The 11,989-nt window shown below is 36.5% G+C and overlaps 1 protein-coding gene and 1 non-coding gene across 4 annotated transcripts in view; one reads left to right on the top strand and one right to left on the bottom strand.

Annotated features, from left to right (window-relative positions):
- Nucleotides 1–297: 297 nt before the first annotated feature.
- Nucleotides 298–11,989, bottom strand: part of LOC106914790 (unconventional myosin-IXb-like) — a 38,383-nt gene continuing 26,691 nt past the window's right edge. The window contains exons 25-42 of one of the 3 annotated variants that reach the window (XM_088014676.1): nucleotides 11,693–11,762; nucleotides 11,264–11,461; nucleotides 9,647–9,750; nucleotides 9,469–9,545; nucleotides 7,110–7,291; nucleotides 6,884–6,991; nucleotides 6,627–6,797; nucleotides 6,493–6,534; nucleotides 6,297–6,408; nucleotides 4,888–4,961; nucleotides 4,586–4,778; nucleotides 4,205–4,333; nucleotides 4,000–4,105; nucleotides 3,802–3,933; nucleotides 3,581–3,704; nucleotides 2,620–2,717; nucleotides 2,405–2,526; nucleotides 298–968 (exon numbers count right to left, since the gene is read on the bottom strand). In XM_088014676.1, coding sequence (XP_087870802.1) covers nucleotides 769–968; nucleotides 2,405–2,526; nucleotides 2,620–2,717; nucleotides 3,581–3,704; nucleotides 3,802–3,933; nucleotides 4,000–4,105; nucleotides 4,205–4,333; nucleotides 4,586–4,778; nucleotides 4,888–4,961; nucleotides 6,297–6,408; nucleotides 6,493–6,534; nucleotides 6,627–6,797; nucleotides 6,884–6,991; nucleotides 7,110–7,291; nucleotides 9,469–9,545; nucleotides 9,647–9,750; nucleotides 11,264–11,461; nucleotides 11,693–11,762 — 2,242 coding nt within the window. In that variant the 3' untranslated portion in view covers nucleotides 298–768. Of the gene's footprint in view, nucleotides 969–2,392; nucleotides 2,527–2,619; nucleotides 2,718–3,580; nucleotides 3,705–3,801; nucleotides 3,934–3,999; nucleotides 4,106–4,204; nucleotides 4,334–4,585; nucleotides 4,779–4,887; nucleotides 4,962–6,296; nucleotides 6,409–6,492; nucleotides 6,535–6,626; nucleotides 6,798–6,883; nucleotides 6,992–7,109; nucleotides 7,292–9,468; nucleotides 9,546–9,646; nucleotides 9,751–11,263; nucleotides 11,462–11,692; nucleotides 11,763–11,989 lie in introns of all 3 variants that reach the window. The other 2 variants (XM_014981830.2, XM_014981831.2) reach the window with 2 other exon arrangements.
- Nucleotides 8,855–8,927, top strand: trnak-uuu (transfer RNA lysine (anticodon UUU)). The gene has a single exon. It is a non-coding gene; the product is annotated as a tRNA-Lys (tRNA).

Below are 11,989 nucleotides of genomic sequence, written 5' to 3'. Positions count from 1 at the left end.
ATTTATATTTCATTTTTGGCTAATAAATGTGTGAGTTATTTATTATTTAATTATAATTTCATTTTTAATCTTATTACATTTTATTCATTTAATTTCTCAGCTTAATTTTAAGACATATATGTATTCCTATGCATTTAGCTCAGGCAGTTTTGGTCCCTTCTAACATCTATAAACTATTTGTTTCAGCTGGTAATATTGCAACCAAATGGACAACACCAGTTCTTTTCAAAACGTACATACATTTAGCAAAAAAATAAAAAAAATGGATTACTTGCCTTGTCATGGCAAAAAGCACAGTTCAAATAAAGACAAAATTTATTTTACAAAAAGTCTCAGATTAATTAATGTCAAACTACTAAAAAAAAGTAACATGAAAAGAAAGAGAAATACATGGTTTTCCCGTGAGATTCTTGATCACAGTGTCAGAATATGAGTACAAAGTTAGCGCATCTACAGTATAGTTACTATGTTATTTTTTTAATTACAAACAACCACCAGAAAGAGAAAAGAAAAGGGGACATTGATTTTACAGTTTGTTACACAGAACTGGTCCAAAACCCTCAGCTCCTTTATAAAATCTTCTGTAAAGTGATGGAATTAGCAGAATCTCCATATAAAGATCAGAAATAGTTCTGAGCATGTCTCATAAGAACCCTGGTAGAACGGGTCAGCATGATGTCCTTCTCAGCAGCAATGACAAATAGAGTCTGTCAAACAAAGTGCTTTCAGGTGTTCAGATTAAAAGAACGTGTGGAATTAGTGTCAGCTTCAATTTTCAACATCATCGATATAAGGGATGTCCAGGTCATCAAAGCTCCCATTAAAGGTCTTGCTGGTGAGCTGCTGCTGCTGCTTGTCGTCTGAGGAGGGAAAGCCTTGAGCAGCGCGACTCCTGACCGTGTGCGCCAGGTCCGCAGTTTTAGCTGGGCATTTCGGTCTCAGCGCTCTCGGCAGCTTTGTCGCCTTTCCTGGTAACAGAAATGCAGCTTCAGTGAAAAGATTTTTGACATGTGTAGTAATGAGGAACTTCCTGGTCTGGTGTGACTGTAGTTATTTATAGAAACAGTAAACAAGAAGTTGTTTTTGTTCCAACCAATTCATCAAATCCGTTGGGTTACAGAGGGTGTGAAGTTGGTATTCTGAAACTCTAACATCCCTTTGTTTTAACCACTTTATGCTTTCACATCCTGCGTAGCTTAATGACGCAGTGTGATGATACACCGGATATTTCAACACACCACTGAGGAAAAACGAAACCTAATACCTTCTGAGGGCATTGGCTAGAATTAGTCGTAAAGAAAGGAATCAGAGAATGAGTTGAACGCCTGTGTTTGGTCAGTGCGAGCATGTCTTGCTTTTTAAGAAACAAAATTCCCCACTCTTCTCTTGGAACATTTTCTTTCAGCCTGAAGACGGATGAGTTTGTCACAGTTAATAGTTTGCTATGTTAACTACGAAGGAAATGTAAAAAATGTGACCACGTGCCGAGCTGAGTAGTAACTGGTTACATTTAATCGAGTCATTAAAACGTACTTCCAGGAGTTTTTTTTTTTTTTTAACCACACAGATACTTCCCACTTCAACTTAATATCATGGAATAATGATATTTCACACAGGATAACTGAAGACTGAGATTTTGATGCTGTAAGTTACGGATCAATAAGTTTTACTGGCGTGGGACCCAAAAGGTTTTCAATGTGGCCTCCATTTTTAGCCAAAAATAAAAATGGATCAAGAAAACGAAAAAAATCCTAATCATACTATGGATCCCACTCATTTCTGTCCAAATCACAGAGATGCCTGTTCGCTTGGGATTAGTTTCATCACAGGAGTTTGGATGGATGGATGAATTGCGGGGACATTTTTACTTTTCAAATTACTGACATAACCGATTTGCACAATATTAACAACACAGACAATCTCTGCAATTATTACAAATAGCATGTGGAAAAACTGCACATAAATAGAGCTTTACTTGTGTACAATTTCTGGCATTTCTGGAGGTACAACTTCTTCTGAGTTTTTATTTTTTAGAAAAATGTTAAAACACATCAGTGATTTTACTCTGAATAAGTCCTGGAGAATGTAATTAATTCTTTGCTCGTATAAATCATACATTCAGATAATTTAATCTGAATACATCTAAATCTGATCAAGGAATTTTGGACATGTAAAGGGCAATGAGAATAAAGGGTGAGGAGACAGGACACAAATGAATGCCATGCTTTTCAATTTTTTGTTTTAAAATTTTTTTATATTTTTCTTCAGTTCCAAATATGAACAATGCTTTGTCACCTTAAATTTGTTGTTGTAACATGAAAAAAGATAAAAAGGGGGATGGACACTTTTGCAAGTATTTGTGCAAACCCAGAAGAAGCTTGACGTACTTTACCTTTCTACTGACCTTCCGAGTCAACGCCGCCCAGCTGGTCTAGGCTGTCTGAGCTCACTGATGATGCAGAGTCCACGTTTTCAGAGTCCGAGTGTTCCTGCTCCAGTTCAGGTAACCTGATCGCTATGTCCAACCTGCAAGGAAAAGACAAAATAACGACACAATGTTGCACCAAATCTTTTCATTTCAGCAATTTAAGGAATAAAAAAATAACAGTGTTTGTTTACTTCTCTTGCTTGATTGATTTGATTCTTTCAATGATGGTGCTGTCGGACTCATCAGACTGCAGTAGGTGTGGAACCTTCTGCTCAGCTTCGGGTTGAACCTTCAGGGTCAACAGATGAAAAATAGCATCTTGGATAATTCTGGTACATTTACAGAAATGTTAATTATTATGAATTGTCCCGACCAAATAAATTAAAAGGCCAATTTTATGTCTTTTCCATGCAATCCAGTAAACAAGTAAAAACATATACATATATATATATATATATATATCAAATATGACTTGAACAAAATTTTCCCTTTGGAATTTAACGACTTGAAATTGGACCTCCGTCTCTTTAAAAACTCTTTTAAAAGCTCTTTCTGAAACTCTGCCTTCAGGAAGTCATCACAACATTGCTCCTCTAACATTTTTATAATGACATCAGCTAATGAACATTTAAACAAGGTGTTTGCTAATTGCTGCTGCTGCTAGTCTGAAGGAGCTGAGTGGGGATGTGGCGGTGGAGGGCTTCTCTGTGAAAGCTTGGAAACTGATGCTCCAAGGAGGAGCTGCACCCTGAAGGCGGAGCTAGGGCCACCCAGGTGTTTTGCACAGTTGAATGGTTGCCATGGAGATCGAAGGATTTCTCAAACATGCATGTAAGACTGTATGTACTTTTTAAATGAGGAAATAACATTATAACATAATGTAAAGCTTAAAAAGTGAATTTTTCAAAACACTGCCTCCTTAAAATTTAAATTTCTGAAGGCTTGTCACTGATTTAGACAAAGATGGGAACAATGTCTTTGTCAGCAAGTGGCAGTTTTGTACAGTCATTTAGAAAAAGAGATGCTAATGATAAGATGCATATTTTTTGCTATCATGTAGTCAGAAGGATGCAGACGAGATCAGGATATTGTTTCAGGAAATTATTCAAATTACAATCAGAGGCCTTTTTGGTTGTGCCTCTGTGGTCTCACCGTGTTTTGTCTCCTTAGTTTGAGTTTATGGACAGCCTGGGCCTCGGCATATTCCAGCTCCTGAATGTCTTGCATCTTCTCGTTGTAGCGCCTCAGCTGCTCATTGATCAGGATCTCCAAACACCTGCATGAAACATTACGTTTTACAAATACTTGTACGTTATTAAATAAACCCTTACCAGGATGAAAGGTTATAGTAGTATGCTAGTATGGTTACTTACAGGGTACTTTTGGGCACATCCTTCATACAAAGTAAAGGGTCACTTATATCAGCTGAGCGCAGGATGCAGGGAGCAAACACAATAGCCAGAGATGTTGGTGACATCTTATTGTGCTTCTCTTCCTTTGCAACCCTGAAACAGACAGTGGTTAAAATCTAAGGCTTTAATCACTTAAATGAGAAGCAAGCGTCTTCTTACTTGACAAGGTGGAAAATAAGCCGCTCCAAAGTGTGGTAATTAGCAGGAGGAAGCTCATCGACTTTTTGGTATACAGCCCTTATTCTCTCCTGATTCTCTGGCAGCTCTGCATGTTGAGGAAAAGGGGAGTTAAATGATTTTCAAATTATCTGAATTGCAAAACAAACTTACAAACAAAACGTAAAATATGTAAATGTTCTGTCACCGGCAGCATGCAGGAAGTCGTTGTAGAGAGGAAATGTCATGAGGGGTTCAGGAAGCTCTCTAAGCCAGCGCTTGACGAGGCCGGTGATGGTGTGGATGGGGTAGTTATCCAAACAGACATTTTCAGGATCTGATGGAGCAAGATTAGAGACAAAACTTTTGTTTATCTCTTTAAGTTAAAGGAAAAAGGAAAAAATTAACAAGAATGTGGCTCGTTACTGAAATATTTTAGAACCAGGACCTTAAAACAAAATAAGAGAAAAAAAAAGTATTTGTACAGTTTCAATTTGTCAAGATAACTGAAACAGCGCTAATATTTAAAAAAGGAAACGAGTTAAAGCGCCTCTTTGTATGCAAACTTTTTTTTTTTTTTTTTTTTTACCAATCTGCAAAATCTGGTGTAGCTCCTTCGCTCGGCAGGCTGCCCCAGACTTTCGGTAAATGCCCTCGGTGTAGAGGCCGTTCAGCTCCACATGCATCAGCAACAACTCCACCACTTTGGGCACTGGGTTGGCTTTACTGGTCAGGACGCACACTTGAACTCCAAAGTGTAGTGAGCCTGGCACACTGTCATCCTGACACATATAAAGACCAGGAGGAGTTAGACTAACAAGAAGATTGGAGAAAATGAAAATAATCCACTGATGAAGATTTAATAGGTTTTTAAAAAGGTTGAGCTCTCACCATCTTGGAACGCCGTGTTGAGCAGTCTGTGATGATTTTGTCGAGACATTTCTTGTGACAAATGAACTTGCAAGCTAAAATGGAAACAGATGACCTTTAGTTTTACACATAAACAGTCTGTTCTCACTGGAGCGCAAGTCCACACAGACATTTTTAAAATTCCAGTTTGCTAAGTGGGAAAAATAATCTGAAGCCAAAACATTGATTTACAGAAAGTCTAGTTGCCACATTTATCAACAACCCAGCTGTTGCACAGACAGGAAGGGACCAAGTTTCTTCACACATAAGTCATGCATACTTCTCTTTTCTTCTTTTTCATTCTATGAATTGAAACAACCATAAATGTTTGTTGACTTTATGGCCAGTGAATCATTTCTGTGATAATTTGGCCTTATACTTTATACCAATAACCTGCTGAAAGACACTTTAGACTTTTATTGAAAATTTTATCATATTTCACTCCAACAAGCTTCCCAAAGCCCACAGCATCACACTTCCTCCACCATAATTAACCTTTTTTCTTGGATGTGTGTTCATTAGTCTCATTAGACCAAAGCAACACTTTGGTTATTAAAGCTGCCCAATGTACTGCAAATATATGGACATTGCAATCTCAGTGCAATAACTGTTGGCTAATATATTCTAAGTTTCATAAACTGTCAATGTAGCATTTAGACAGTCGGCAGCTACCAACACCAGACCGGGTATTATTAGAACCTCCCAACAATTCAACTTTGATTCTTTGGGTCACAATTTGCATTAAAAATACCTAAGATTTTGATTTAGTAATAAGTAGTGTATTAATTTTATGTATTTCTTATTTTTCCATTTTTCCTGCCCATATTAAGAGCCATGGTGGTATTTATTACTTTAAAAGGGCATACATTCACATCTTTGAGCAGTAAAATATCTGAAAATAAAACAGTAGCACAAAAACACTTGTGCTCAATATGGAGTACTTTAAGAAAAGTTTATGCAAAAGTAAATTCTTTTTGTGGAAACTGAGATAATTCACAATATTTCCATTAGTCCTCACCAGTTGGTGGTGATAATGCACAATAAATCAACTGGGTTACAGTTATTCCATCCTGACTTGAAATGCATGCTCTCTCGCCTTTCCCATTTTGAATAGTATCAAACAGATAGTTATGATCCACAAAAACCGCAAATCATTGAATTCCAATTGGAAGTTTCCCTATAATAAACACTTGAGTACAACAATAAATGTACTCAAATGTTGATTCTTCAAAATGTTCCAGTGTGAGATCACATAATAGCAATAAAACATTAACTTATTTTATAACTTTATACACATTTAACCAGGACTACCAATAAGATTGGAGGATATTTACTTGTGTTTGCATGCTTTAAAAAACAACAGACATATTATATACAGATTATCTACTCACCGCTGCACATGCAAGCTTTCTCCATTACCCAGATGAAGGAATTACACAAGTCACACGACTGCATGATGTTCACCTGGTATGTGCTGAACAGATGATCCAGAGGATTATCAATCTGCAGACACAAAAATGACAGAAACAACTTCAGTTTATTCAATATGTTCATTAGGAATAAACTCAGATAAGATGTTTAACTTACACATTTCTCATTTTTTTTCCTTTTCTTTCCCGTCCTGGTCATCTGAATGAAGGGAGAAGTTAATTTTCTGAGAGAACTAACAAAAGATCTTTACTCTCTCCATGAAGACTGATGAATGAAAAAATAATATCTACCTTGGCTGGTTCGGACTCGCCTCGTTTATTTTCGGCTCTGATGAATCCGTCCAGCACAGACTGGAACAAGTTGACCACTAGAGAGACCTCTGACTTCTTACCTCGTCCTGACAATGCACTCACTTTGTTACGGTAGTCATTCATTAGGCTTTTGTAGCAAACTTTGGGCTTCTATGGGTCAAAAAATTAATAAGAATTTGTTAAATAAAATAGAAATAAAAAAATGAAACAACTAGAAAGTCTTCAAAGTGACTTACTTGTAAGGAGTACATGGTTTTGATGGTTTCCCTGAACTCCATAGTGGCAGAGAGGAAAATGCCCTCCGTTACGGACAGTTCTTTCACTCTTGATTGCAACTCATTCACCTGACAAAGTGATGAAATTATAAATTACAAGTTGACGGGACGCAAGAGAATAATTCAAAGAGCAGCACAAAACGGGTTTCAAGCTATCCGTCTCAAAACCAACGTTGTTAAATGTTACCTGATTCCCAAGGAACTCGTCAAGGTGTCGTAGCTCATTGGGATCGGTGATCTCTCGGTCCAGAGACGCGTCCGCCTGAAGCGCTCGCGTGGCTCGGCTGATATAAGGAAATTTTCGCTGGACCCTCGATTCGTTGGAACCAGTCATGTGGTAAGATTGTGGAGAGAATCTTGGCAACGTTACTGCAGATGAGAGACACGACATGTGTACCATGCTTGGTCTGTGCTTTGAAACTATCAAAAATAAAAATATATGTACAAATACATGTGACATAATGGGTCATAACTGCATTTGTTTGTTTCCTTCCAACTATTTCTCTATTGACCCTTTGCACGTGACGTCACGCGCTTCCTAACCATTTTTTATTTGTAAGTATTGATTTTATTTTTTAGCCATTTAGCCAAGACTCGGTAGAACCATTTGTCTCTCCTAATGACATGTTCAATACATTTTTTGATCCCAGGCTTAGTTTATGGACTGAACAGACAGAAACAGTTACCATTATACATTTTGAACTGTTGATTTTATTTTTGAACCATTTTTTAATGGTTCAAAAATACATTTTTTAATTGTAAAGTGTTGATTTTTTTTAAAACTATTTTTATATGTAAGTATTGATTTTATTTTTGAACCCTTATTTATTGTAAAGTGTTGATTTTATTTTTGAAACCTTATTTATTGTAAAGTGTTGATTTTATTTTTGAACCATTTTTAAGTATTGATTTTATTTTTGAAACCTTATTTATTTTGAAGTGGTGATTTTATTTTTGAAACCTTATTTATTGTAAAGTGTTGATTTTATTTTTGAAACCTTATTTATTGTAAAGTGTTGATTTTATTTTTGAACCATTTTTAAGTATTGATTTTATTTTTGAAACCTTATTTATTGTGAAGTGGTGATTTTATTATTGAACCCTTATTTATTTTGAAGTGTTGACTGTCTGAAAGATGTTAGACTTGAATTGCCCCACACGGGGTTTGAACCGATGACCTCAGCATTACCAGCACCGTGCTCTAACCTGCTGAGCTAACTCACCTACCTTACAAACTGTTGAGTTTCCATGGATTTAAGAACTTACATGATTTTACCACAATGAAGATTTGATAAAAGTGCTTATATTCTAATGTTTTCCAAAACAACATACATAATATTTTATTTTCCAGAGATTTTTTATTTTAATGTGTTAATTTTATTTTTGAACCATCTTTTATTTGTAAGTATTGATTTTATTTTATAGCCATTTAGCCAAGTCTCTGTAGAACCATTTGTCTCTGCTAATGACATCTTCAATACAATTTGTTGATCCCAGGCTTAGTTTATGGACTGTAATGTGAAATTGGGCACAATTATAAGTCTGGCAGTTTGTTCACCAAGTTACTGTGCTCTCTGAGAGGATCTGTGGTATAAGTATTTGACATTGTTCCATGCCCATTGTTGACATTAGTCTCTAACAAAATTTGGATCATCTACCAGGAACAGTGGAAAGAGCATGAGTTTCTGTAGTGTAGTGGTTATCATGTTTGCTTTACACGCAAAAGGTCTCTGGTTCGAAACTAGACAGAAACAGATTTTGCATGTTCTATACATCACAGGTGTTTACTCAAGGTCAACAAGGGTTATGTGGTGCCATGGTCTGTACTCTGAATCCAGGCATCTGAGTGCAAGCCTCAGTTAAAATTTTCATGCGTTGCATCGCACATCATCAACTTTGGAACCTCAAACTGAAACAAAGCAGAGAAGTTCAGTTTCTGTAGTGTAGTGGTTATCACGTTTGCTTTTTAAGCAAAAGGTCTCTGGTTCAAAACCAGACAGAAACAGATTTTGTAGGTTATGCATCTCTTGGGGTGCAGTGAGACAACAAGAGCCTTCCTCTTTTGTGATGATTTTTGCAACCACAATAGTGTGATTTTCATATGCACATATTTTTAGGCAAGTACAGTCAGGTGGAGTCATGCTTACAAAATGCAAAATCAGTGCTTTTAAAAATCACTCCTTATAAGTCACACTAAAACGATTTTAAACTTAAACCATAAAGGCTTGGAGTGAATTTTATGTCAATCAGTTTGTTGAAAAATATATTTACTGTGGAAAAACATTAGCATGTTCAATATTTGTTTTCTCCACTGTAGAGAAAGTGGGCATATTTACAAGCCAAAAACTGTACATCATTTCTTTCAACTAAATAATTTGATTTGTGGTCATTTTCTATCTTATACCATTCAATAAATCTGACCATGCATCTTCTTAATGTTGTGTTTTAGCCAAAAATATAAAGGTTGAAGTTATGCAAAAGATAAAATATTTACTGGAGCTGTGCATAAGCCATCAGTATTCAAATAACTCAAATTACAGATTTACCAGTTTTATCAAATGGAGATTCATTGCGTGAAGATTTGTTTGGCCGTCTCCCCAGGAGTTTACCAAAAAACCCAATCCTGCAAAAGAAGATTGAGTAAATTTTGTACGGCATCACATAAATATTATATAATTTTTAACTCAAAATGTTAAAATAATTAAATGGAGCAAATGATTTTACTTCTCAGGAGTTGTAAGTGATTGGTTTGAGCCTTGAAGATCGGTGCCTTCACTGCCTGATCTGGCTGGAAGGCTGTGCCTTGAACAGTCCGGTTCTGATATCATCTGTATCAACAAGAACACAAATATTCTGCAAGTTAAAGTACAGAAATGATTAACAAAAATCCTAATCTGAAAACTTGAACAGTTCTCGTTCATATCTCAACTGGAAGTTCACGTTCTCCCACTCCACTTTGTTGCTTCAGCTGTTTTTACCAGCGCCTCCTCCACCAGAACCGCAACCAGACCAGGAAATAAAACAGAACTACACCATCTCCATCCATCATGCAAAGACAGTTTCCTCCCACCAGCAGATTTTTTTTACAATCTCCATGAAGGTGTTATTTGTGCAGACACAGGTTAGTAATATTAACTATTTTTCACTTTTATAGTATTGATTTTGTTGTATTTTACAATATGGCTGCTTGCAAACAAAGCACAGACCAAGCATGGTTCTGTACAGCTATGTCAGCTACTTTAGTAAGATATGTGCAAGCATTTTAAAATATATGGAAGAGCTTAATTAAATCAAATGTATAGAAGTTTAACACACGGCAAAAACACAAAAATCTTACCAAGTATTTTTCATCTCAATTCTCATGCTAATAACTTAACATTTGAAACAAGGCTAAACTAACTTACAAGTAACTTTTCATCAAAATATAGGAGCTTTTATTAAGTCAATGATTCCTTGATATTGATTAAAAAAGTACTAGTTCCACTGGCAGACTATTTCACTTGCCACATGGGGAAAACATCTTTTTATAATAAACTAGACAAAAAAAAATACTTGGTAACTTTTTATGTTTTTGTAGTATGAAAAAGCAAAACCTATCCAACAATGTTTGATAGTATTTCAAAAAATGCTTTGTGACAGAGAGGGGGGCTATAATTTACAACAACAATGTATGAGAACAACCAAAAAGAGTTTTTGTACATCAGTGTGTGGGACAGATGGATTAAGCACAAATATAAACCAGCTTAAAAAACTGGAAATATGTTATATAGGATGGATTTCTGAAAGGCAAGGATAGTTATTGCTGATGTTACAAATATGTAAATAAATGTATTGTCAACCATGAGAACATGAGGGTTAAGCATCATTTAATGTGGGAATTAATCAAGGGTTATCTGGTGTGGGAAGATTAAAATGTAAGATCTTATCTTCTACCAGCTCCTTTTCAAACAAATTGGGTAAAATTGCATTTGTCTTGTAATTTTTTTTCTGTTTTTACTTTTTAATGTCTGAAACAAATAACAGTTGTATCAATGTTTATTAAGCACATTTTAATTATAAGAGATGGACTGATATCAAAGCTACTTGTCATTCTGCGTAAACCTAATCTGCCTGCTGACTCTGGTGCTCAAGTCAGAAAGACGAAAAGTTCAGAAATGAGCACTGGAAATGGACTTCGACATTTCCAAAGTTCTGGAAAGCAGCCGCTCATGTTCCAATTGAGTGAAAGATAGAGCTCCAAGAATAATGCAAGGTATCCAGCTAGTCCACATGGGACGTTTGCATGCAGGGCCATTGTTGAGAGGAGAGTGGTGGGAGTGAAGCTTCCCATTAGGTCAGTACCTTGACCTGGGAATTGAGGGGCCAGACATCCATGACACTGGCTGAGCCCGTCAGGGTGGGCACAGTGGGGCTGATGGGAGGCAGTGGAAAGCTCCAGTACTCATTCTCCTTGGAGCCCCCAAAGCTATACACCAAACCGCTGCGGGCGTAGGCTAAGCGCCGCTTGTGTTTTTTCGGCTTGCGGAGACGAACCCTTCCCTGACAGGGCCAGAGAAAGGGACAAGGCTCAAACTGGGATGACGCTACGCGCTTATAACCTCCATTTAGGAGTAAGACAAGGCTTAGCGTCCTGAACACAGAGAGGTCTAATACAAACCAACAAACCATCAAACATGTTACGAATAACACAGAAGAGAAGGGAGAAAACATCCGAAGCTTGACAATTGATTCATGCTCTAGATTATGAAATATTATGAACGCCAAGCTTACCATTTGGGGACTGGAGGAGCTTTCGCAGCCAGAGGAGCTCGACAGTTCATCAACAGAAACTGCTTTACGACTTTTTTTTTATTATTTGAGAAGGAAACAAAAAACAAAGTGAAAACTTTTTTTCAGATTTCAGTTGATTCTTTAAAGTGACTAAATAAAAAACATTAAATGGTGACAACACAGGAAAAGTAAGGTAACAAAATCAGAGGTGGGTAGTAACTAACTACATTTACTCAATTAGATTCAGTAGAGTAACTTTATTGGGGGGAAAAATACTTTCAAGAATAGTTTTAATGC

The sequence above is a fragment of the Poecilia mexicana genome, unplaced genomic scaffold (genome assembly GCF_051168715.1).
Source record: "Poecilia mexicana isolate PSO_F unplaced genomic scaffold, ASM5116871v1 scaffold_17, whole genome shotgun sequence".
NCBI lineage: Eukaryota > Metazoa > Chordata > Actinopteri > Cyprinodontiformes > Poeciliidae > Poecilia > Poecilia mexicana.
Note: the sequence above shows the minus strand (reverse complement) of the source record. Positions and strands in the feature narration are given on the sequence as shown.